At 36.1% G+C, this 27,919-nt stretch overlaps 1 protein-coding gene across 1 annotated transcript in view; it reads left to right on the forward strand.

The window, feature by feature from the left end:
* Window positions 1-27,919, forward strand: part of LOC136106224 (connector enhancer of kinase suppressor of ras 2-like) — a 171,911-nt gene that overhangs the window by 113,751 nt on the left and 30,241 nt on the right. Inside the window, exons 9-15 of the mRNA XM_065846445.2 lie at window positions 744-890; window positions 6,851-6,984; window positions 7,082-7,287; window positions 11,448-11,533; window positions 12,627-12,881; window positions 22,691-22,725; window positions 27,382-27,430. Coding sequence (XP_065702517.2) covers window positions 744-890; window positions 6,851-6,984; window positions 7,082-7,287; window positions 11,448-11,533; window positions 12,627-12,881; window positions 22,691-22,725; window positions 27,382-27,430 — 912 coding nt within the window. The remainder of the gene's footprint in view (window positions 1-743; window positions 891-6,850; window positions 6,985-7,081; window positions 7,288-11,447; window positions 11,534-12,626; window positions 12,882-22,690; window positions 22,726-27,381; window positions 27,431-27,919) is intronic.

The raw sequence follows: 27,919 nt of genomic DNA on the forward strand, positions 1-27,919 counted from the left end.
CTTTATACACTGTAGTTTATATTATTATACAGTTTTAAAACCTCTTCAACGATTTAGGATATTAGGATACTGTAAACATCCATTTTAAAAAATACCATAAAAAAAAATTCATTTTCTGTTTTCGTGTATAAACAGTTAATGGTGAATTCATATTTTAAAAAATCAAGAAGATTAAAAAATCTCTCTAAGTAGCTTTTCGTGAGCAACACATATAACATCCTTTCAGTGCTAGTTCGTGATGTTCTTTTTTATGACTAAGTTTATATTTTATAGTAACTTGGATTACTCAGCTCTGTCCTGGGGCTGTACGGATAAATCAAGTAAATTATCATTTGTCTTCCATTAGGATCTTTAAGCTGTTACATATATGTTATGTATGTTGCCGTAGGATAGTCTGTCGTCCTCCTCAACAGTGAACACTTCAACTAAGGATCCAGACTGAAATTATTTTATGACTCCTAGTCCTCATCATTTGATTTAAAATGTACAGTGATCTCACAAATTATTAAAAGGGAGAGATCGTACACTTATGCCTTATTTTGTTGAGAAATGTGACTAAAAAAAATACCCAGCTTCAGCAGCCTCATTTCAGTCCAACAGGAGCAATGTGACACAGTTTATAAAAACTGCTTATATTTGCAAAGAGCAGGCTGTAACAGACCACTTCGGTTAATAGAAGATTTCCTTCACGTTTAAAGTTAACGGGAAAGCTTTCGAAATTCAATTATGGAATTTTTCCTTAGGTTGGCTGGCAGTTAAAGAACCTAGTAAATGCCTTGCGAGAAGACCCAAATGGAGTGATTTTAACCTTGAAAAAGCGGCCCCAGAATACCCTGGTTTCCGCTCCTGCCCTTCTGAAGAATGTGAGGTGGAAGCCTCTGGCGCTGCAGGTAAGAAGGCTCTTGCAACACTGCTGTCCTGGTGACCCCTTCATTCAAGGGAAAACACTGGCACTTTTCCTTCCAGTGAAAGGAACAAAGGCGTCTAAAAAGTCCCAGTTCCTTTGAAATAGTGTGCTAAGTTTTCTGGCAATAACAGTAGTGTCAGTAAGATGCTTTTCCTCCATTTTTTTGGTGAAGCTGGGAGCCAAAGGAATTTGCAGAGGGCAAGAACACTTACAGGTGCCGTTACTGAAGGACAAGGCGGCCTGAGGTTCAGCCCTTTGCTTTAACTGGCAGAGACAACATTGTCTCCCTCTGCTTGTTATTTCACAGTCTGTCAAAACACTGTGTTTGTAACCAAGTGTGTCAGACCTTTTAAATTTCGCAAAAAGTCTGCTTCTGTTTCAGATCTCTCATCAAGTTTGAGTTTTTGGTAGCAGTGCTAATAGAACCTCTAGCATTTTCTGCATACTTGTTCCTTGAAAACCTGTTGATATAAAAAAACCAATTGTGAATGTCACAGCTGGTTCTTCCCACAGCATCAACATTTGTAGTGGAAACTGAGTCACTGTAAAAAGGCTGAACTCTAAATGTCATTATTAAAGGATAGTTTTTTTAGCAAGTTAGTAACTATGCATGTTTAAATTTAATGCTATAGAACATTCTGTAATATGTTTATTGTGGAAGCTTCAGGGTTGTTTTGTTCAGATCACATGATACATGAAAGTGTTGCTGAATAGTTTTTAAATTAATGAAACAAAGCAAAGCCTTCAAGCCTATCCAAGCAGATTTCCTCCCTGCAGGCCGCTGTTTGAATCTTTCATTCCTCAAGTGCCCAACTCCTCCACAGCAGCTTCTCTTATGGGGTTTGTGTGATCTCTGCAGCTCAGTTCTGACTCCCGGGTTTAGCACCATCACTCCTTGCTCTCACTCTGTTTCTCGGGGAGATGCAGAACTCTTCAGATTTCTCCCTCAGAAGTGTTCAGGAATAACGTTCTTCTCTCTAGCAGATGATTGTGAACTTCATATGAAGCCTCCAGTGGCAGCAAAATGCATTTTCATTTGCAACAGGGCTTTCATAGAGATCCTCTCATTATATTAGTACATTAAAGAGTCTTAATTCACAAGCAGCACTAGTTCTGGAAATTTTGTCAGTGTGAAAACCCTATGTACTGTATACATGGCATGGCACTTTCCACAAAACATGCCAGTCTTTGTTGTGGTAGATAAGTGAAAATGCGCTAAGCTATTTTTGTGGAATTATCAACAATTTCTAATTTTGTGATGTGTCCTCTCCTGATGACCCAGCACACAAGAGCCTTTGATCATCAAAGGATGCTGTGTCTTTCTCACTAGGGTGAGGAATCTACATAAAAATATAAATTACTTTGGAAAACAAAAGAAGCATTGCCAGTGTTATTTCTTAACAGCAGATTTTGTAATAAGATGTTGAAAACCAACTTCAGGGCTTTTTTAGCATCTTTAGGTGGTCTTTAGTGTTCATGCGGAGGTAAACTCAAGTATTAGGACCTGGATATATTTCAGGATGCAGTTTTTTGTTTTGCCTGTTTCCTGCAGTTCTCACCTGGACCTAGTATTATTTATTATTCTCATTAATGACTTGGAACTAGAATGATTAAATTTCAAGATGATACCAACGCTTATATTTCCTGGACAGCTGACATAACAGCTTGATGCTGCTGAAAGCAGTGATCTCACTTCCCTCTCCCCACTCTTGGCTGTGGAATGCCCTCGCCTTTGACTTTGGCATTTTTTAGACTCTCTGGATCAGTTTAATCCATTGAATTGGTAGGAAGACTTCTGGTTTTATTTATTTGTGGTTTAGTATTTTTTTCTGGAGTTTTCTACTGCTAATGGATTCAATTGGCTCTCACAGAATAGAGGCCAAGAGGCTATCGACAGATTTTCAGAAATAAGTGGAATACAGTCAGAAGGTTTTATAGTTATGCAAAAGTAACTGGTTGTATGAATGCAGAGTATAGAATGATCAGTTAAGCAACAACCTGTGGAAAAAATCTCAGTTAAAGAAGCTGAAAACATTTCAGCAAATGTCACCAAAAAAAGAAGAACGTATATAGATGTGTTATATTTTATGGTTTGTTACATATATGGATATGTATATATTGCCCCACATGTTATTCCTCATGGTGCACATGTATATGGACGTTTACATGGATACATGTAACACATAATGAAAAATAACACATGCAGAGCAATTCTTCCATTCTGATTTAGTGTTGGTGAAAAAACACAACAAAAGCAGTATATTAACAGGGAAGGAACAAAGGAAGTAGCACCTAAGAACTTGAAATTCAGAGGCCAGAAATATTATTTGTTATTTCAGGTTAGTGCACAGCAGGAATTTTTAAAATAAAATTGTCATGTTTTCTATTCTTGCTTAAGACACTTATAGGTGTTATTAGTATTTTCCCCACAATAATTATGTTTAAAATTATACCACATAGTTAATTTATGAATCATTAATTATATAGAATCTGTGAATCCTTCTAAAATTTATTTCTTGGTCTTATTGTAGTATTCCTTTGCTGTAGTTTCCCTTGATGCTTAATTAACAGCAGAATGTTGTTATAACATATGCCGAACATACAATTATCTTTCATTGAGGCATTACGTCAGTCGTACCATTTTCTCATTTTGTCTCTAGTTGGCATTATGTGATATTAGATGACTATTTTCATTTTTAAACTCTATGATTATCTTCCCACTCAATATAAAATTGTTCTTTCATCTGCAATGGCAAATAGTGCTCTGTTTTTCATAAAAGTGAGTAGATCAGATAATTCATTCACACAAAATACAACATTTATTGTATTTTTTTTCTTTTTATTTGCAAAAATTTTCTAATCAAGATAATCCTTCCTGTTACAGCTACTTGCTCCAGAACACTAAACTTTTATAAATTCAGCTTGAGATATAGAATCTTTCAGGTGATATGCCTAGTAAAGCTTATGTCAAGAGTGACAATTTTATAATAATTCTTATGTAATAGAAAATACTTTTTATGCTCTGCAACTTTATAAGTATATTCACAATAATTCTAGCTAAGTAGCTCAGTTCAGATTTTGAAAACCATATGGATTTGGAGAGATGCTGCTTTGTATGGGAAGGAAATTCTGTAGCGTTATCAGAATAGATGCTTGTAGAGTGGAAAAAATGAAAATATGGCATATACCACTTCTCTTATGCCACTCAGGTTAGGTTGTGGTTCATCGTTCAGGTACTGTACCCCCATAGAATTGCTCAGATGAACTCTGAAATTATGTGCTGCCCATTTAATTCACTATCTTGATGAGAAAAATGCTGGGCAAGGAAAGACTTGTTACACCTCAGCCAAAGAAAATGCAGCAGTTGTGTCCTGTTCTCTTAAGTGTCTTGGAGGAGATGGTGAACAGTCCTTTCCTTTTTCTCTTCATGCCACTCATGCGTTCAGTGACTTCTGTCATATTCACATGTATTTCATTGTGTTCTCTTGTATTTACACATCAAAAAAGGTATAGGTGTCAAGTTTCCAAAAGTAAATGTACCTTCTGTTCCACAGCACAGCTATACCTATTTGTATTGTTGAACATTTAACTTTTCTGAACAGCAGCTTGTCCAAGAAGCAATTAGTCAACTGTATCACCAGCATGAATGAATCTATTCTGACAGAAAATATCCACTGTAGGAATTTATAGGGTGAAACGCAGTTACAAAGCCCTATTTTCCCTTACCGCAGGCCACCCATGTAGAAGAGTGTTGCCTGTGTGTTTTCTGTGAATTCACCCATCAGAGGAATTCTGGAGGTTGAGTTTATTCCTTCAAGGAAGAAAGCAGAGACTCAGTTTCCCACCCTTAATCTTCAAACCCCCCTAAGGTGAGGGATGTCCATGTTCAGGCCTCTCATTGCTGCACCACTCAGATTTTCCAGCCTCCTGCACCTTGTCCTGCTGCTTTTTGTAGGATGCGCGGCAGCCATATGTTTACAGTTTTGAGCGGCACTTTTAAAATAGATACAATATTTAATTATTCCAAATATTTGCCAAATGCACTCTCAGAATCGCAGCAATGTGTTTTGTTTCTGAAACAGTTCGAATTTTTCTGTTTGGCAAACAACTGTTTCTGAATGTTGAATGTTATCTCTCATTTTTATTCTGACATCTCAGCGTTGCTTAATCATTTTACTGATAATTAGGTTTTCTCATTAAAAACTTTGAATAATGTACAGCAGGTGCCTGAAGTGTCACTTTTCAGAAGTCCTCTATCAACAAATGTGTTTTCCTTGAGATTTCTTTCATCTGTGCATGTATTTGCACGAAGTTCAGCAAACATTCATTTGTACACACACAAAGCATAATCAGTTTAAGTAATTGTAATGGATTTGAAACATATGACTTCCAGAACTGGCTATGGCTAATTGGTAGTCCTGGTTGGGATTATATTTACTGTTTATTAAAATTATATTTTTGGATTTTGCGTGATATTTAAATAATGTTATTAAACTGATGTTTTAGTAATGTGAAAAGACCCCTGTGCTATTTTGCAGACACCCAAACCCACTGAAATTCCATGTCTGATAGCACAGATGTGTCTGGAGCTCAGAGTGAGGGAATATACCTGTGCTACTTTCACTCTGAGCTCCAATCATAGAACTATGTTTGCTGGAATTATCCGAGTGATGATTCGGATGGGGTGCATCCATTGAGAAAGGGATTGAAACAGGTATTGTTCCAAAGATGTAATGGCCAGAAAATTCTCGGAAAACACTGAAGATGGGTAGTTTTCATAGAGAAGGCAGAGAACATAAGTAAAGCTGAGACGGAGAAGGCAGGAGACGGGTTATCCGAGAGCAGCCATGCGGTATTATATTTTCTTAAAAACTTGCAACCCTTATACAGTGAAGTTTGAGAGCACCCGTTTCGGTAAACTCAGCGGGTGAGCTCTCACGGGTGCCTTTTGAAAAGGTGAGAAGAGCTGGTATTGCCTTGGGGAGGAACTCTTGGACCATTGTTTTTCAAATGTATTTGTTATGAAATAGTGGGAGATGGATGAATTACAGTAAGCTTAGAAAAAACAAAGTATAATGCTTGTCTTCAGAAAGCAGAAATGCAAGAGCCAGGGAATTACAAGTCAGTCACTTAGTATGCACAAACAGTTTGTGAGTACTTGGAAGATAAGAAGTGAGTGAAAACAACATGAATTTATTATGAGAAAATTATTAAACAGATTTAATGCTCTTACGTGAGCAGTTAAAGTGGCCTGGTAGATAGGAGAGAAGCTGTATATCTTACTCTGGTATTAATACCTTTTCTCGTGGTGTTCTCACAAGTATGGCATAGAGAATTAAGGACATGGGAAAACTGAGATTAAATGGGTAGAGAATTACTGGATAATTTGCCTAACAAATAGCTCTTAATGGTCCCCTATCAAATAAAGGATGTATTAATCAACAGATAGGTGATACATATGGTTTTGTTCCATGTTTTCCTGACAACCTGAAGGGTTTGCTTACTGGATTATAATAAATCTTCTACTGAAACCAACATTATAGTTATGAGCACTTCGATTCAGTGCAAGTATTTCAGAGTTCTGTAACTCATTTTTGTATTAATGGTATTTAATAGTGGATGTCCTTTCTCCTTACATAAGTGATTTTCTGCATTGATTAAAAATCTTATTTTGATTCAGAGTCTCAGATCTTTCAATCAAATGGCTTTTAAATTAACTTCACTGCTGTTTTTCATCAGTTTCTTTCATAGCTAGTCCTGAACTCTTTGGTAAAATAGAATTTCAGTAGACACCTTTTTTGGAAGAAACTTCAGTAATCTGAAAAAATGACTAATCCCCAAAAAAAAGGGATCAAGATTCCTAAAACTACACACATTAACTTTGTCGTTACTAGTACCACAGAAAACATTAATTTATTCTTCATATGCTTTTTTTTTTTCCAGCCTGTAATTCCAACCAGCCCAACAAGCAGTTCTACAACACCAACAAGTACGATGGGCATATCCTCAAAAATGGAGAACTCTGCGCTCCAGGATGTTTTCATTCTGTCTCCTATGTCGGGACTTTATGGCCCCAGGTATTTACATCCTAATGAACTTGAGGTTTTGAGAAACACTTTAGCTGGATCATAAAATGGTTCATTTCTCCATAATCTTCTGGCTCGCCGTTTTTAGGGATGAAATTGGAATAATGTCTTGTGATGACATCAGCAAATTTGGGAAGTCTGGAATGAAAGGCTCTGAGTCTCCAAGCTATTTTCTGGAGCATGAAAGTGGGAAATACTACACCTTGATTGAAGGTGAAGGCCACCCTGTGGGCTCTGAGTATGAGAGAAGCCGAGCTACAGGAGTGCGGAGAAGAGAAAAAACACCCACTCACGGTAGGCTTGCTTGCTTTAACATTTTTAAATTGATGGAATTTACAAATTGTGCTATTAATACTGCAAAATCCTCAAATATTCTTTATTTGACCATGGTCTGTTGGCTCTGAATACTAGACAAAATTTTCTGTGAAGCAATAATTAGTATAAAAGCAAGCTAACATTCAGGATCAGGAGTGTGCAAGTTACTTATAGATTTATTCTGCAGTGCATACTTTAAATTTTGAATGATAATCGAGTTAATATTATTTGGATATCTAGCATCTTGATTTACTCAATTTTGTGCACAAGCTCTTGGGAATTATTATAGTTGCAATGATCTGGACTGTTAAACTTTGATGGGGGACCTGAAAAGACTTACAGGTGATATAGAAGTACCTATAAAAATGTAAGACCTTCCAAAATTCAATGCTGTACTAAATGGATATAACTACATGAGTAGTATCTTACTATGCATTTGTTAAAACTAGAAATATATTTCAAAATCTTAGAATGGAGGCTGCTTAAATATAAAAGATGTCATTAAAACAATAATAAACTCTGGTTTTATAGAGAAATTTCATGTGTCTGTAAGTGTATATCGGTGTACAGATATACCAACCTGTGTGCTTCCATATATGTATCTAGAGTAAGTTATAAAAGGTATTACTGAAAATTAATCGATTTTTTTTTTTATCTGTTAAAACTGTTTTATTTGGTGAATTTTAGAAGAATACTACTGAAATACAGCAGTGTATTCTCTGTATATTTGTGGTGGTCTTATTTTCAAAGTAGTAAATTTTTTTTATAGTTTACAGGCTCAAGATAAAAAAATTCTTTAAAAAAACCAACAACAACAACAACAACAAAAAAAACCCTACAACTAATCATATCTGATTTTGAAAATGACATTTTTCCTGAACCTCAGAGAAATCAATGATTCTTCCTTCTGATCCTAACCTACTGTATGTGTAGGCTTTATCTTTTGGGATGTATATGAATATGTGTGATGCCATCACTCAGTGCCTCATTCACCCACTCTGAGACAAAGAGTGTTCTTTCCTTTCTCCCATTTTCATTTAAAAAATTCCTGATTTTTTTTTGCCTTTGCTATCCAGGAAAGGGAAAACCTCTCACAAGCTCAGAGCAGTAAAGAAAATTGTGCCTGTGAAGAGCACAGGTAATAAACACATGCCGCAGTTCAAAGGAGATAATAGCAAAGGCAGTTACAGTGGAAGATCCAATAACAGCTGAAATGGAACACGGCTGGGGAAAAAAAGATCTTTAAGCACTGCAAGCACTGACTCTGTCTGTCTGCCAGGGAAGCAGGTAGTCTCTGGTGCAGGATTTGATACCATGGATGTTATTAGATGTAGTTTCCCATGACTTTCAGTCGTTAGTATTTCGAGACGATGCGGCTTTCTCTTCCCTGCTCTCAGACTGGGGAGTTCTCACCACCGTAAATGTTAGGAGAGGGCAACCAATGGTCCCAGATACCAAAAGAGCTTTTGACAATTAAGACATACAAGCATTTTCCTCTGTCAATAAACATTTGCTGAGGTTTTCTCATCAAATGTGAGATATCTATGGTACAGTTCACATAAGCTGCCTGGGTTAAGGTTTCGACGGGCTTTTGGCTGAGATCAGCTGAGGAGTGGCAGTTTGGTGATTCCTGCTGCTGTTTCGAGCACTGAGAGGGTAGAATTCAAGTCTGAAAACATGACGGCTGCAAGGGTATTTCAAATTATGTCAAGCTGTAGTGATAAAGAGTGATAATCTGTCCTAGCTGGGTTTTCCCAACAAAGGACATCCAACTTGCCAAGTGTTGGTCTGGTGTTGCCCTCCTAGTAGTTTGAAAGAAATCTTTGCTTAAGTTCATCAAGTAAACACAACTTTTTTCCTGTCTTAGTATTTTGCTAACAACAGACGGATTGATGGTAAAATAATGGCAAAACATCAGTTGTAAAATGGACAGGATCATTTAAATATAGACACTACCTTTTCAGAATAGGGAAGTTTTAATAGAGCTTTGCTATTTGTAGGATATTTTTAGTAGCTTGTACAGTCATATGCTTGAAAGACCTGTAACACTGGAGAGTAGGATTCCATGTTAAGACTAGTAATATTCAGTCTTTATCTCCCTGACATAGTTTTATAATAAAATTAGAATGAAAGATAAATCTTAACTGTGATTAAAATTGGAGCCAGATGGATGTATTTGGCTTGCTTTCATATATTTATGCTACATGATGACTTAAAATGTTTGGCTCTGTGCCTGAGTCCGGTAATATGCAAGACTTTCTCATGTTTGATAGACGGATCAGATTTTCTGTAACTGAAAATTTAGAAGGAATTAGACTTTAAAGTCTCAGGAATATGCCTTTGTTTCAAAAACAGTTGTTAAACTAGAATATTTTAAACTACAGAGTAAATTAATCTGTCAGTTAACAGACTTGCAAATCCAAATTTTGTTCTAGAAAAAATAAAATCTTGTGCACTTTTTGATTTAAAAATGTACATTCGAACCATCAAAGTGACAATATGTCTTTGGTGGAAGGAGAGGATCTATGATCGATCCAATAAACGTGTATGTGGTGCTGGAACCAGATAGTCATGGGCAAAGCAAGGGAAAGAAAACTTTCAGAGTCTTTCATGGCTGATCAGGCGCTTTCATTATTGGTCGGACTCATGCAAACCACAGTTCAGAAATTCCTGCCATGGACTCACCAGAATTAAAATGATTGTTAGAAACCAGATTCTGTTGCAGCTGGTAGGTAGATGGATACTCAGGCAGATGAGACCCTCAGTATTAATAATATATGCAAAATGCGAGGAGGCAAATAAAAAGTCCATTTTCTCAAACCATTTGTGAAAATTAAGCTTGTATCATTGCTGCATTTCTTCTCTTTACAGAAATACTGCTAAGTTTTGTTTATCTTCATTTTTTATGTACATCCTTATTTTCATATTTTTCTGTTTTGTTTTGGTTTTTTTTATTTTTTTATTTTTAATTTATAAACTTGTTTCTCATTCTTTGCCATGTTGCTGATTCTTCCTTTTGTTTGATTTGTTGGGTTTTTTTCTTAAGTAATACTGTGCTTCTAAGACCAAATTTGAGATCAGGAGTTGACTAATACATTTACAGTTGTTTCAGCTGTTAGGCAGAGTGAGAAACTTACAGATATTTTCCATCCAATTAGTTATTCTTCCAGTTTTCAGAAAATCATGTTATCCAGAAGCACACTTGTCTTATATACCTGTTTGCTCTTAAATTCTCCTAACGTTTTAGTAGCTAAAAAGCTTCTATTCTGGAAAAATGGTGAATTAAAAAACTATATTAGCATACAAATGATCCACAGAAGATACTTTGTCACTCTAATCAACCTGGGGAAATTGATGAAGAAACTCTTGTTCACATCTAAATTATATCATTATCCTAGAAATGATATCCAACTACTTAAAAAAAAATGCTTGAATGCTAAAGAAATACACTAAATTTAGGCAGCTGGCACATGGAAAAAGGAATCTCCGGCTTTATGGGTCAGACAGAATTTAACCCACAATCCAGAGGGTGCATTTCTGTGTTTTGTGACAGTAATACACAATGACAAGGCCAAAGTGCTGGTGCTTTGTAGTCAGTTTTTTGTAGTATTTCTCATTTAATGGCCTACAACCATGTTCTCCTGACCCTGTAGTAGCAAATGAATACTGCATATTCATATCTTGCAGCCAACAGTGCCATAAAATCATATTCATTAAAACTTCAATGTCTGAATTTTCTTTTTGGTTGTTGTTACCAAACTACACTCCATGTTTCCTTTTTAAGGCATTTGAAATTAATGTTTCTTGAAACCATGAGACCCCCTCATTACTTTACCATGTGATTTTCCAGGTCAGATAGGTCTTACTGTTTAACTGAGAAATATGTGATGTTTTACTTATATTAATAATATTTCAAGTTTTACTAAAGCGTACTAGTCCATTTAAAAAGTGTGTGTTTATTCCAAAACATGTGTTTAATGAGTGAGCAAGTTTTAAAATAAATCCGTAATCTGCTGTATGATAACAAGTAATTTCACCCAAGTCAGTGGTACTTTCCTTCAGATCGGTATAGTCAAGAGGAGAATCTGGCATGTTTAATTGATCCTGAATGATATTGTTTCACCTTGAATTGTTTCCAGGAGATTTAAGACCTGTTTCTATGCCTACTGAGTACAGCTGGATAGGGGAGTCAAAAGAACAAAACGTGTACAAGAGGGGAAGCAGAGGTGAGTATTTTTTTCTTCTCTGCCATTCTCTAAGATTTTTTTTCTTTATTACTTAAGCATGAAAAGATTATCACAGGAACCCAATCTATTTTTTTCGAGTGCCACGGAGAACATAAGAGCCTGTTTACTATCTGTTTTTTTTGTGTTTCTATTTCTGAAAATTAAAAACTTTATTATTATAAAGAAACAAACTTCAAGGGAAGAGGGACTTAAAATATTCAGAGATATCTTAATAGCAATCAGCTTTTAATCTTCACAGTTCTAGAAAACAATAAGTGATGTTGTAGATGTAAGATAATGTCCTTTGAGACACATTTTGATTGGTATGGATGAATATTTGAAACCAGAGTCAGCAATTGTACTGTCACTGTTCATTCCAGCAGTCCTGATCATTTCTATTTCTATTGATTACAAATTTTGGAAGTAGCATGGTGATAGCAAAGTTCCTTTTCTCCTTTTTCCCCTCTTCTAGAAAGTGATTATAAGAATATTCTTCGAATATGCAAATATGTTTATTATTATGCCAACTGTTAAATATTCTTAAATACTATTTTTCAGAATCTTTCAGACACAGTGTGGGTAGCTGAGAGGAGTTCAACCTGACTGCTTATAATACGACAAAATAGAATTATACTCTTGAAAATTAATAGAGGATTTTAAACTTTTTCAGTAATCTTCCCTTCCAAGAGAAAATTAATTTCATTTAAGGCACAAGCCTTTTCCAATTTATTCCAAATATTTTGATTTTTCAGTGCAAGACCTCACAATTCACTTGGCTGTTTCCAGTTTAACAGTTCCAACTGATGATCTTTGACCTTTCACTGAAACTTTTGGTTGTATTTCTGTTTTCTTTGTTACACAAGCCATACAATGTGGACTAGTTTCACACTATCTGTCACGCAAGGACCTGGGCCTCTTTCCAGGGCCTAGGTTTTCTGCCGAATACTTAGTTTGCTCTTGTTTGTAGAGGAAGGAGCCTCAGATGAAGTGGGGAATTAACAAAACTGACAATAAAGATGCAGCCAAAATGGTTCTCTGTTTGTTTCCTTATACTAATATTTCTTTTTTTTCTTTCTTTTCCCTCCAACAACTGACTCTGAGAATTCACTCCTGCGGTATCTGAGTGATGACAAGATACTGGTTATCCAAGAAGAACCTTTGACACAAAAAGACAACAAAAGGGACACAGGTCGTAGGTCAAGAAAAAAGGGCAAAAACACAAGTAATCCAAACTACCCTATTAGTCCATCTGTGTTGACATCTACTATTAATGTTAGGCTTGAACCTGGACAGCAAGATGTCTTGAATTTCTCACTCGCAGAAAACAATACAGTTCCACTTTATCACGTAAGTACATAACAAAAAACCTTATATATAAAGTACATGGGAAAACACTAAAGTGTTTTCCTTTTAGGATTGATACAAGTATAAAGGCACATTCTTGTACTTTGTGTTTTAATGTTGCATTTTATAGTCCAAGAAAGTTGCTTAATGTCAGTATCATGATTAGCTTTCACATAAAACCAGTCTAGACAGAATAGAAAAATGCAAAACAACCACCATTTGCTATCAGATGTTTTAAGCAAAATAGTGCTCTTAATTACTCATTCTCACTGAGTTTAGTTTAATTTTACCATTCTTCTTTCAAAGGTTCATAAGGATCTCATACTCATCCTTTGGTAATAATTATAGATTAGTTTATGTGCTTTAATATTTCCAGTTCAATCACTATGTCTTATAAAAATAGACAAGCTTAATGGAGTTACTGTTTATTTCAATTGCAATACCAAGGCCACAAGCTAGTAATGTGAATTTGTTAATACATTTGGACTAATATTTTGGACTAATTTAACACCTGGAGTTCATTAAGAAATCACTGAATTGAATCAGATCTGCTGTCCTTCTCACCTACAATGACAGAAGTCATAACTTCAGAGGAAAGTATAAGGAGGCAGATGTTGGGCAACAACCTCATCAAAGGAGTCAGAAGTTCATAGTCCTGAAGTGGATATTCTTTCAAAAATAAAAATGGCAGTTCTTTTGAAGATTATGCGCCACATTTTCACCATGATTGCAGAACCGGAGTGATATTACCTTGTATGATTTTTCATTCTGTCACATGAGCTTTGTATAGCAGTTTGCAAATCACTCTGTACAGAAAAACAAGTTGTTGCACATTGTAGAAATACTCTTTGGTCTCAAAAGGCAATTTTAAGTTACTTTTGTCAACTGTTTTCTGATTGTAGGTTACAGTGACTAGGAGCAGTTCTTCATTCTGTGGCTTTCCTAGTATATTAAAAGAAATGCAACTATCTGAAACAGATATGATAAATATGAATTCTAATATGATATTGTATGAGAATAAATATGAAAAAGAACCTAATGACATAATCTGCCAACTGTAAACAGCCTGAAGGAAATGCAGGAAACCCGAACAATGCGATATCATGGGAGGATGCTGCAGCATGGGTAGACCAACATGCAGTGATTGGTTGACCCAAAAAGTTAGTGCATTACCTGTTGCAGAAACTCTATTGTAATGTGCAGTAATTACAGAGGAGGACATGTGTAAAGTCATTATTCATGGACTGAAAGAGTAGTATAAGTTCTTTATCACCACAGATTTTCTGAACAACATTAGAGACAGACCTTTGCCATCCTTCAGGAGACAGTCATAGGAATTGGAATATCTCAGGCACTTAGTCAACTGCCTCTGAATATACAAGAGGAACTGAGTCGACAAATGTACCGTAGTTGCTGACAGAGGTTCTGAGGGTTCTTGCCAGTACAGAATCATTCGTATTGACATCTTTCCACTTTGAATACTGAAAGAATTCTGTAAAGCAAAGCAAAAAATTGTTTGGCATATCTATCCTGAAAGATAGCTACTCAGAATGAAAATGTTAAATATCAAAGAATATTTAATGGCACTTTGATATCCAAAAGGAGGAGCAAAATAACAGTTGTGTTCCTAGGTAGAAACTTAGGTTTTAAGTAAATAATTTCATTTCCCTAATACCTAAAGGCATTATCAGGACTTTCATGAGCATTCCAATATATTTAATTTGGATAATGTGATCTTATCCTATCAAGAATTCATTCTACAGCAAGATCAAAATCAAAATAAGATCCTTCAAAACTTTACCGAGCCGAATTACTATAAACCAGCCTTTGCTACTTTTTATATTAAATATATATATATATATTTGTCTGAGGGCAGCTTACCTTTCCTTGCCTTTCTAGTCTGTGTTTTGTTTTCTCAGCTGTCTGGAGGCAGTACTGTCAGATGATAAAACTGGGTTGGTTTTGTTGTTGTTTTCCATGGAAGACAAAACTGCAGAACTGTTACAATCAAATTTCCATTAATTCCTGTAGGCTTAACACACGCCTAGAAAAACTTTTGGGTATAGATCTAAATTTCAGCCCAGGTAAATGCTTCGGAAAGTGGAGATCATGATGTTAAATAGCATCTTAATCAGCTTAACTAACGGGAAAGCCTTGTAAACACACAAGTACACACAAGTAGGGCATGATGGAAGGAGAAATTGAGAAACAGAGTGTCACTTAGCCATTGCTTTATTTTCTAAGTGTACTTACACAAATGCATACCAAAAAAAAAGGTACTTAACAGTAGTTTAAATTAGCAGACACAGACATAAGAAGTTTTAGAAAATTGGTAATTGCATAGATTCACCACTAGATTAATGCTTTGGAAGGAATGTTAATTTGGAACCTAAAATTAAACCATTAGACTGATTTCATAAGTTGCTGTGAGGATGCAGATTTACTATATAAAATGGATATTGAGGTAATGCAATATTGGCAGCATGCCCAGGATATAAAATGATGCATCAAGCTATGTTGCAGTCAAGAAACACTGCCCCTTTTCAGGACATGTTTGTAACTCTAAGTTAATCGATATGCAGTTCTGTGATGTGTGTCAGAATCTGAGGAAGAATCAATTACAATCAACAAGGTAGTTACAGTGAAATATTAATTAACAAAGTATTTCTTAGAACATGGCTTCCTATGTTTACTAATGCTTCACTTCTGAAGTTTCATTGTTTACCAGATTAAGCCTAAAAATTGAGGTGTATGTAAATATCACAAAAGTTATATTCATTATATATTGCTGAAATACACTATTGGAATAGGCTCTGGGCTTACAGGAATGAAGTTAAAATCTGAATATGTTTTTATTTTGTATTACCGGAGCTCATTCTGAAAAAAGTTAACTTATCAAATAGGACTCCTGCACAGTAGACCAGATTTACAGGAGCAATTTTTCATTCTGCATTTTGCCCCATAAAACAAAACACGAAAAGGCTTGAATGGAAAACACTTTCCTTTAAACTGATGTTCCAGATATTTAAAAACTCCAGCAAACTGTGTTTTCTGCTGCTCAGTTACAGCTTGCATTATGGGAAGCAGCTTCTATCTAAAAGGAATATTGGAGCTCTTATTCCAGACCCCATCTGAAAATCCACAATGTTGAGCTTTGCAGTTTTACTGCATCAGATTTGCACGAGTTTCTGAAGCTCTGAAATTTAATTTGCTGGCTACTACATTAAATTCTCAAATAAGATAACGATCTCTCATCTGGTTTTACTTGGCAATAAATGTTCTGGGCCTATTATCTACAAAGTAATTGGGTATTTTGTTTTGTAGTATCATATATTAAGAAATTGGATTACAAACTATTGAATCTTCTTATTTTTTTGTGAATTAGAATTTAGTGTGTAGAACAGACTTAATTTTTAATGAAGTTTAAGATAGATTCTTTCATTTGGAAAACTCCCTACATAGTAAAAAAGAAATAAATAATGGCTGCTTTAGGGCAGTCATTGAGAATGTTATGGCAGCAGTCACTTTTTATTTTAAAGATTACTTGAAGCACTGTAGTAGTTTAGGTTTAGTCATCGTTTCACAACACTTGTTTAACTTGCTTTTTATTTTCTTTCTGCTGCTGCCAGGAAGTTGCTAATGCAAGCCTTTTAGCCCAGAGTGATGGAAATACTATTTAAATGTTCTTGGAGCTGCAGAAGGCAGCTTGACAAACGACATAAAGTTTAATGGTACATGCTGAGAACTAAAATGTGTGCAAAACCAATATAGGTCTGGTTTTTCTGTAATACATCCATGCTGGGATGTGCCAGATGTTCCAGACACTTTTTTGGGATGATAAGCAATCTGAGGACTACTGTGATAAGTAAAATGATTAAGATAGTCTGGGGCAATCATATGTATTCAGCTCCATAGAACTGAAGGAGTCGTCTTATTGCCAATTTTGTAGGAAAAGTGCTTGTATTTTTGGTTTTGCAGGAAGAAACAAAACTGTACTGTCAAGGAAGAGAATTACTTTCTTGAGAGTTTTATTTCCTTTCTCAGTTGCCGAATAAATTATATCTTTGCTTTTTATTTATGTACCTGTAATACGGCAAAGCTTCTTTCCCTACCTTGCAGGTATGTTGAAAAATTGCTCTGAGGATGATTATGTGGAATCTAGCTGCTCAGAAGAGCTAATAGAAGTCTTTCTAGCTTCTGTAGCTTCAAACTGATTCTGTTTGATTATATTGATTATAAGTTTATTTTGCATTTCTACTGTGCCATTAGTGTCTACATCTATCTAGCTAGGACTATAAGACAGAGTCCTCCATAGCAATGTCCAGTAATGTATTTATTTACAGTTCTGTTCAGACATGATTCTCAAAACTAAACTCTTCATTAATCTCTAAATAGTTCAACAGGGAAATGGCATTTTACAGTACAAGGGAAAATAAAGGGAAATAAACTATGACTGTCCTTGGTTTCTATGAATAACACTTATTTGCAGTAAGGAGAAGCAAGAAGGCAACTGGATTTGTGTTGGGTTTTAGTCCTGAGCAATTCATTCCACAAAGTTAGTTCTGTCATATACTGAAAAGTTTTGCCAGTGAGTTCCACTGCACTAAAGAAGTGAAATTACCATTAAATCTGAACTTTTGGTAGCCTTTCTACTCAGCCTATTACGCAAAATGAAAACCACATATAGGCTCTCTAAGTTAGACTCAATTTAGCTCAAGTGTCTGCACAGCACAAACCAACGCTGGTTTCAGATGTACCTTGTCAGATCCAGAAGCACCCTAGAAATCAGTTGAACTTAGTTCTGAAATATTATAATACTATCTTTATATATTATGTATGTATATAATACTGTGCTGCACCTGGATGCGGGTGCGGTGGGTCCACCTGTCCCTGCAGAGCGCTGTGCAGCTCAGCCCAGGTGCAGCATCTCCATTACTTGTTGTGGACCTGTTTGGGCTGCAGTCGCACAGGATTTCGGGAGAGAGCCTGGAACTGAGTGTTGAACAGCCTGCAGTGGTCAGGGCTGAGGTATTTGTACTGCCCTGTGACACCTGCTTCAGCAATTTAACCCCGAGACAAGCTGCTTGTTTCCAAAGGGTTGGGCTACCTTGTTTGTTTTGAATTCTTTAAACTGATAGTTATATTAGGATGCTTTACAGCAAAGCAAATAAGAGGCTTTTGGATGTAACGTTTTTCCAAAAATGGAACTTCCATTTTTAAAAAATGTTGCTGCTTTCTCTGTTACCTACTGTGTACTGACATAATGTTCAATAATGTACCACTTGATTCAAAATTCTGCATGGAGATTTTCCTTCTGTCATTAGCTAATTTTCTCACTTGTCATCTTGCTTTTTTCCAGTATAAAAGCTGAGTACCTCTGAACTATACGTGGATGCAGCTTGCATGAGATTATTTCCTGTCTCTATTATCTCTCCCTTCAACAAGAGTGGAAGAAAAACCTCAAAGGCTGTTTTCGTTTTTAGCTGAGCACAATGATTTTGCAAGTGTATTCGATGGGTTAAACTTCAGCTCACTGAGCTAGAGAGAAAAGTAAAGCCCCTGGCAGCAAGGCGACTGTTTCACTTTTGAACAAACATAATGTAAGGAAATGCTCAGGATAATGAATATGTGAGTTAAGGAAGCAGGAGAAGAAAACACTTTTGTAGGGAATTCAACATCTGAGTATAAAAGAAGACAGTATTTTGTAACAAAGGTAAAAAAAAATCTTTTTTGCATCTGAATTAAAGACATATCTCAATGGAATTAATAGATTGCATTTGACCATTGAGATTACAAAGTCTCAAAATCAAGCTATTCTAGTTTCATTACCAACTGTTTTAGTATCTTCCACCAGTAAGCAACAAATAAACAATGAGTTTTGAATGTTTTCACACTATTTCTGCACTTCAGCCTTCTTTTGTTTTCTGTGACTTATGTACTTTCTTTACTCCTTAGGAGAAAATACTTCTTTTTATTATGAAATCCCAACTCAAGGAAACAATGTTTTGTTGTTAGAAATTTCAGTTAAATAGCAGTTTCTACAGAATTTGCTTTGGGAGGAGATCATCAGATCTGCTTGTTAGACTGCATAGGCCTTATTGTCCTGTTGTTTCTACTTGTGTAAGTCAAAAGTAGATCCACTAAAATCCCTAGAGCTACACAAATGTGAGGCTGACTCTAAAGAAGGCTGATAGGTGCCAGTGACCTGAATTTCACAGAATTTGTGCTTTATAGACTGTGACAGCACGACAAGACTTGTGCCTCCTGAGCCTCCCACATGTCTACTAGTCATGAAAGTGGCCTTTTAGTAAGATGAAGTAAAGTTTTATTCTGGGATCAAGGATTCAGCAATTTCCCTTAACAGGAACATAACACTGTTGAGAAGCAGCCGCTCAAATAAAAGACTTATAGGGTTGCTGAAATTGCAGATAATCTACTCCATAGAAGTCATTGTCAGTGTTGTATCTGTGCATATAATTACAATTGCACAAGGGAATTAATTAGAGCTATATTGACACATGTATAGAAATGTCAGTGTTTGGGTTTCTTCCATATACGCTATTACAAATCCTATTATAAGGTTGGTATTTCAAGCCGGGAATTAGATTGTACTTCAATGATAGCTTCTTTGGGGATAAAAATTCAGTCAAGTATAAAGTCATACATATGAACGCGTACATAAATCTGTAGTAATCCCTAATGTCCATACTGGTAATAATATGTAAGTCATTAATGAGTCGGTCAGGAACAGAGATTTTTTTCTTAATAAACTACGTATTGATAAAAAAGGTCATAAATGTGTTTGGTTGCTAGCATTGTGATTATATTTAAAATCTTTCAAGTACTTATATCAGCTGCTTTCTCCATCTCCGTATTCATGCAGATATTCTTCTTTGCTCTCTTCTAAATGCAGTGAACTAATAATCAGGTACAATTTGCATAATTTAGGAGTAGGTAAATGGCTAACTCATACTTTTTCCCAGTATTGTAGAACCATTGTAAAATTTCCCTAGTACAGACTACTCTTTAGTTAACTAGATTACATTGTTCAATAAACTAGTGCTCATCAATGCAAAATAATTAGTGATGTTGAAAGAAAGACCTCTAAAAAAATCCCATGTTTTATGAACAGAAGCACATTTCACTCTGGTATGTCTTTTTCAGTCTAATATATGCGAGTTCACAATATCCAAACAGTTGTTTATAGTTGTACTAATGGAATATATCTGATCAAAAGGAATCTCAGAACCACGATGAAGGTGATCGGCCCTGATATAGCTGTTCTATGTGCGTGTTTGGAAGGAAATAAGTAACTGGGCTAGTTCTGTAGTGGTATCAAAAATTTGTGCTAAAGGTGATGAAAAGGTGATGGCCAGTGCAGTGTGAACAGCTTTGTCACATTTGGGAGAGACAGTGAATAAACCCTGATGTGGAAAACACTTTGCTTTTACTTCGGGAGCAGAAAAGAAAGGCTTCTCCTAATTAACACTTGAACTGATTAAATTATTTTTTCCCGCTTTTAGTTGCTAAAATTAGAAACACTAGAAGGCAGAGGGATAGGAGATGAAAATCTTTGAGCCTTCTAGTATGAATAAATGTTATTTTTATGACAGTGTCATGGGTAGTCCTGCTGTCAAAGTTCTTTTACTTGGTTGGCCACACAATATTTTCTAGGCTGTCCACAGAATTTTCAGGGACGATCAGATTGGTTCATTCATATCTCACAGTGCATTGACAGCAGCAGAAATCCGACATTTATGCAGCATTTTACTGAAGCTCTTCAAACAGATATTTTGCTGTAGGTGTATGTTGTTATCTTGTACAGTCTGCTTCAAGAAAATATGAATATTTCTACATGGTGTATTTTCATTTTTGTAGGTTCTTTAGACTAGATTTCAGTGTATTCTAAGGGGGATTAAGTTGTTTATAGCTCTCAGGAAAGCCTGTTACAATTTTGTGTACTCAGTTACTCAACGGGAAGCTCCTACCTTTGCCTGGTTTCAGCAAAGTATGTAGGAGAACTCCTTGCTTTTATGTGTAGGGGCAAAATTTCATTATTTTCACCAGCTAAGTTCTCTTATTTGGATGGTGACAACCTTTGATACTCCTGTTTGCTAGGATGTATTAGCTGAATTAATTCCCAGAACAAGTAAAAGACTGTGTGTTTGTTTGTTTGTTTTAGCAGTAAATAGTATTTAATGCAGCAACAAGAGTTACTTGTGAAATATGTAGCATTCTAATTCTTATGTCAGGTAGGAGACAGGAAAGCCTATTGAATTGAAATCATTTAAATGTGCTCCACTCATGTGGTGTTGTGGATGGTTTTGCCGTGACATGTTCTCTGGCCTGTGTGTGGGTTGAGTGTGGCAATGTTTTATTCAGAACACAAGCACGTCACAGAACGTACCAGCTGCAAAATCCGGCAGAGCGCTCACTATTCTTCATTTTCAGCCCTAGGATCGTTACGATAATCATTATGAAACCTCGTGTACTGATTTTAGTGATTCACTTTTGACTAGGTGTAGATTGTCAGTACCTCCCTGTGCTTGATAGTTTGGAAATAAATCTTTGCCATTAATAATCCTAGTGTGTGTTCAACATGTTCCAGTGGCAGGCTGATTCTGCTTTGGATATAAGGAATGATTTTGATAACTTATGCTTAATGTTTGAGAGAAAAGAAGAAAAAGTAGTTGTGTAGAGCAACATGGTCCTGCTCTGGGAGCAATGTCTTTCTGATCTTAGGTTGGATAACTAGTCTAATCTTATTAGATGCAAGCAGGTAACAAACAAGTCTCCTCAGATGTTTTAATATTACTGTAGTATCATCAATCTCTTCCAAAGTTAGTTTTTACGAGGGTAACTTGATCATTAAGGGTTTGGGTTTTTTTGCCTGCTTCAAGTGGCAAATCATCTGCCATCTATAGTAGAAGGGGTGTGGTAAAAGACGCTAAATGATTCTGTGTGTGGACACAACAGGGGATATGCGAAGGAAGGAGGTGGCAAATGGTGTATTTGTCCCCTGAACGTTTTACAGCTTTCTGAGAAACACGTGGTGTTAGAACATCCCCGCATTGCAGCCGTGTGGTTGTGCGGATCCAGCAGACTTCCTGCCTGCTACGCCTGCAACATGCAGTGCAGTTTGTGCTCCGAGTAGTGTGTGATTAGACATCCTATGGGACGGCTAAAGTTGTGAGATTAAAACACAAGCACTATCCTTCCAAAAAACAATCTGTCTCCTATTTGATTATTCGCGAAGCATGTAGTCAAAGATTTTTCAAGTGCAGGTTTCTGTGTTTATAAACAAATACACATTAAACCTCAGAGGAATAACCAGTGTAGCATCTCAAGTTGGGTAAAGCTATATAAGTATGGTATCAAAGAAAATTTTGATAACAGGTTCATCATTGCTCTTAAAATCCTCTGCAGTTCATCCTTCTGAAATTCTGTATTCTATATTGTAATATTTGTCCTTTACACTTCAACAGACTCCCTTTCAAATACTAACATTTTTGCAACCATTGACATTCTAACAAATTTTTAGCTCCCTTCTTATCTTAAACAGCTTTGATCACAATTATCCAGCAGCTGAAACCGTAAGTGCAGATGTAAGTTGCTTTAAATATGATTTTTATTGTGAAATAACATTTAGTTAGAAATTGAAACCAATTTTCCATTTCCTTTTCCTTAGAGGTACAGAATGATTGCTGTGGTTTACGCCTGTGACTTCTTTCGCTGCAGACACTGCTCCGTTGAGTGCACGAAGGAAGTACAGTCTTGAGTCGTGCTTAACGCTATTTGTTTTTCTTCTACAGAGAGCAGGGGAAACAGTGAGTGGAGATACTGAAAGGTAATTATTTCTGTTATTCTGTATTTAAATATATACATTATCTATGAATTACATTCACTTGTTTACTTTTAGAAATTTAGTTGCAATATTTGAGGGATAAATTTTCAGTGATACTGGCTTTAATAACATTTACTAAATGCCATATCTTTCATTCACTAACATTAAATATAAATAATTACAAAGGTTGAAAAAATATTTCAGATATAACTTAATTAAAAATTACGGGGCAAGGGGAAATATACTACTACAAAGTAGATGATGTTTTCCCCCGTTTTTTTTTCTTTACTTTTAAAATTTAGTATTTCGTAATCACCGAGTGTGAAGAGCATAATGCATGTCTAGCATGATCTTTTGGAAGTGACAGGCGCAATTTTTCAATGAACATCTACATGCTAATTCAGTCTGTACAAAAGTTACTGTTTATTTGTGGCTGCTAATTGACAAATACTAAGAATGAGGGCTTCAGTTTGTCCCTTGCAGTTGAATTTAGTCACCTAATTCTAATGAATAAAATAGTGATTTTCTCTTTCTTTCCTTTGCAGTTTATCTGATGAAGTATGTTCCTATTCTAGTTGCATCCAATAAGTCATATTAAAAGAATATGTTTCAAATAGCAGATACTTGGGTATTATAGAACATCATAATTTAGCATCATTTGAATCTGTTAATATGGCTAATCATTCCTTTTTACATCTTTTCATCCTCTATATGGCCTAAACCTATTTAAGAAGCTAAAGCATGCACTGAATATAAAATAATTAATTACAGTTCGAGTGCTTCCACCAAAGGATTTACAATTGATGATTATTTTTTCCAGTGGTATAAATACCACTCCATTACAGTTAGAAGTCTTAGGTACAACAACCTTAGCTGCTGATCACCAAGCACAAGTCAGTTTCTATCTCATTTTTCAGGATTCTCAGCATTTTGAGCTCTTACATCGCAGTTCATTTCAAAGGCAGTTGTAAGTCAGAATTTAGGGATGTTTCCACAAACGCAGGATGCTGTGCATGTTTAAAATGGCATTTGGCAGAACCGAGTAGCGCTGCTATCACAGGCCAAAGTGAGCTAAAGATGGAGTCAAAAACAGTTTTTCTAGGGCAAAATTCTACTTCATCTTATAAAAGAGAGTCTTGTCCATTGCCTCTCCATTGCCACCACTGTAGTAGTTCATTACTTCATCCTCCACTAACTCAACTAAAAATTGATTCTTATTTTTGCAATCAAGTGTAGTCCCACTTAGCGTTGAATCCCAATTCAGAGCCAAAGCAGCATCCACCTTGTATGGGGCAGGAGCTACGTGCGGGGAAAAAGTGTCTCATCGTCAGTCTCTTTTTTTAAGCAACAACTGGATTTCACCTTTTGGTCTTACCTCTTATATTGGAGTATTCGTCACTTTTTTCTGTAATCTTATGTCTTTGCTGTTTTCACTTAGTCTCCCAGATCTGTCATGCCAGGTCCTGTTGCCCCTTTCTACCCTCATACTTGTTTCTCCTTAATTTTTATCCCTCCCTCCCTCAGGTCTTTCTTACCTGACTTTCTGCTGCAGAAAGAAACCACAGACCCAAAAAAGTCATACTTCTCACCCTCTTTTGTCTTCCTTCTCCACACCCATAGTTTCTTGCAGTCACAAAGAAGAATTGCAGAGGAATTTTACTCTTCCCAGAGCAAAGCACAAAAAGTTATTCGGAATGGGTTGCACATGCTCAGTTTGACAGGGACGTTACCATCCAGATGGAACATCCTTGGTGGACAGGAAACAAGTCTCTACTGGACATTTGCCAAGAGATGTTTTCCAGGGACATAAGGCTTGATGAAATTTTGGCAAACTTTCATAGCAAAAGGCTATTCTTTTATATCCTTTTATAGAATGACTCTCCCTTTCTTAATCCTTCTCCCACACATTTTAAATTTCAGGTCCAAAACATGACCATGTTACATACTTTCAATATGTTGAAAAAATGTTTATACAAGAGGCAGAATTATTACCTCTTGCTCCTAATAACCTTCGTTCAAGGGGCTTAAATGACCTAAATAAAAATATTTCAACGTACAATCATCTGAGATGGGCACTGGTAGAAAGTTTTAATCACATATAGTTAGGTTGTGTGGAGCTGGAGACAAACTCTTTAGATAGATTCACATATTTGGATGAAATAGCTTTGTCTGCATTAACTGTACAGTCGACTGTGCAATTTCCATGATGTAATTTCATCTTTTTTTTTTAAGAGGAAAAAAAAAAAGCCTAAAACCAGAAGATGCTTCTTGCACATAGTAGAATGTGCCACAAGCTGCAGGGAATATTTACCAAAAACACTAGCAGCTGCGTGAGAAACTTGAGACTACAGAATGTTACTATGAATATCTAGCTCTCTAAACTCTTCAAATTAGTCAAACGTAAAGCAAGTCTAGCAGCTTTTTTTTTTTCAGCCTTAAACAGAACAAAAAACGAGTGTTTCTGCATTACAACACTGGTTTCTTCCGCGCTCCTTTGGCACATTCACATCACGTGTTTGGCCCAGTACTATGCACAGGGCTGGACTTTCACCATCCGTGCACCCTCGATATAAGATACTGTCCATTCACATGGTAAACTCTGCCTCTGTCTGCCCAATGCAGAAAATCCGAACTCTACTTTTCAGCACTCTTGTGGCTGGAAAAGTGGGGCAGCCATGGGCAGGTTGTGACTCTTCACTTCTGTGCGGGTGTCATGATTTCAGAAATTACAATCTGCAACCGGGGGTAGAATCACTAAATATGCATATGTGTGTGTGTGTGTTCTGAGGTTCTAGGAAAGTAAACTAAATTAAACACTCCCTGAAGAAACAGCTGATTTATTTTCCTTTTTTATCAGAAGCGGTTTACCCTCTTTGTTATTGTTTCACAAATGAGAAAGTGGTAATGGGCATTGGACATGTAGCGGCTTTTCTGCAAACAAACATCTGACTATATGTTTAGCTGTGTTCGCTGTGCTCTTTCATCTTCATCTTCATTTTACTTTAGGAGAAGTTTTTTTCTAGTATTAAGAAAGGTTGACACCTGGAGATTCCAGACACATGTGTAATGTAACCATGACACTATTCTGGAGACCGTGGGTTTGAAAATCTTCCTCCGCTGAGCCAACCACGCAGGCCTGCAAGGGGAACAAAGGGCAGAGAAGAATTGTATCATTCATGCATTGCACAACTGCTAGTTGAATAAACAGGTTTTGTGACTATTTGCACTTAGTTTCCACATGAAAATACTGCTCAGGTTCTTTTTCATAACACGTTTTGTCTTTGTAACTGTTACTGCTTAAAATCTGTTTCAATCACGTCCACAGTGGCATGTTTTGGAATTTTATTTATTTACTTATTTTTTAAGTTGTGCTTAATGACGGGAGTTACGAAGAGAGAAATATTTTGAAAATAACGTTTAGTCTTGACATCGTTTTATCGGCTTTGCATGTGTTGATACACCTGTATGGCAGCAACTGCAGAACCATCCAGATGCATCTGAGCTCGCTGGGTGATGTTTGAAGTATCAATAGCCTGTAGCGCAGTGCTGAGCTGGCAGCTGAGCCAGCATGGAACTGAGACGGGATTTCAGATCTCCCCACGAAATACTCAATAATTAATTTGCACTGAGCATTTACTTGTTGTGACAAGAATACATTGCATAAGCTATGGAGGTTTTAATAACCTAAATATAGATCATGAATCCAGGCAAGGTGGTTAAAAATGCATTCCTGTGACCAGGTAGATAAATCCAAATTGCTACGTATGTGTTCTTGTGAATCAGCCTTAAGAATTTTCATATAAGGTACAATTATTCTCTGCACAACTATATTTTCAAAAGTGTTGGTCTAGGCCATTATAACCATATTGCTGGACGTGCCTTTCCCCTCCCTTAACTTTTTTCCCTTTCACTTCTGTAACAACTGTTTTCCTTAGAAAAAAGGTGAGGAATAACTCAACCAAACGTGATACAGATTATTTGAACCAGAATAGACAGTGTACTAGGATTTCTCTGTGTCTGAACTAATTTGTTGTGTCACTTTCACACAGAGTTTTCATGTCTAAAGAGAAGAAAAGGTCAACATTTCTTCTGTGATCCGTAGATCTGAATATTTGATGAATAACTAGATTTGGGGAGAAGTATTTGATAGGCACAAAATCTTAAAAACGAAACAAAACTCTTCCCAAATAAAGGAAATTAAGCTCGTATGTTAGAGGACCTGTTCCTGACATTTTATTAGATATCAACTTTTGAGCAGCTTTCAAAGGCCTGATTGCAGACTGCCAATGGTCTGTGTCTCCTAAGACTTTAGTCCCTAGAGGGGAGGAATTGGTTTGGTTGCTTTTGAATCTTAGCTGACCAGGGTCAAGTATTTGAATCAGATTCAAGTGATTAAATCAGAACCAGATATTTTCAGATTTATGTGTTCTTAAGAATGGTTTATGTTTCTTGATAATATTAGCACTGTTCATTGAAAAGCATAGTGAAATTTCCAAAGGGTCTCTTGTTTTAAGTTCTGTATTTTAAATAACTTTTGTATGTGATTATATCAGTAAGTATAGATTCGGAAATGCGTAGAGAGTGTGTGTGTATATGCACTACTTATTCAGATTATTTTGTTCTGTAGCTGTCTGACAGCTTTCCTCCTCTCTGTCCTAGATATGCAAGTTCTGCCATTGACCGTCAAGGAAGCACATCCATGAGGAAGGTAATGAGTTATAAATGTACTTAAAAAGAAAAAAAATTCCAATGGTTCAATTCATTTTCATATTCTTAAAAGGGACCTCTGGTGGTCCTGAAGGTAAAGAAAATTCTAAACACTTAGAATATTTAAATAGTATGAATACTATGATAGGGAGATAGAGCATTAAGATTTTCTTCAAAAATTTTTCAAATATTTTTATGGTACCAGTTTTGAAGGTACCATAAAATGGTACCAATGGAAAACATCTAGACATTATTTTATTACTTAGTATTTTGGAAATTTTTCATACAAAGGACAAACAACAGAACCTTCATTTATAGAATGCTTATTTCTTCATTCCGACTTAGTGTTTTTTTCACTGGGCAGGTGCTAAATAACTTTTGCAAGTTGCTGGATGTCATTCTGCCTCCTGAATATTTACAAAGTGAAGCTAAAGACCAGCGACAATAGTGGAAGAAATAGGACTAAATTCCCTGTGGTTTGTGAAAACCT

The sequence above is a fragment of the Patagioenas fasciata genome, chromosome 11 (assembly GCF_037038585.1).
Source record: "Patagioenas fasciata isolate bPatFas1 chromosome 11, bPatFas1.hap1, whole genome shotgun sequence".
Lineage (NCBI taxonomy): Eukaryota > Metazoa > Chordata > Aves > Columbiformes > Columbidae > Patagioenas > Patagioenas fasciata.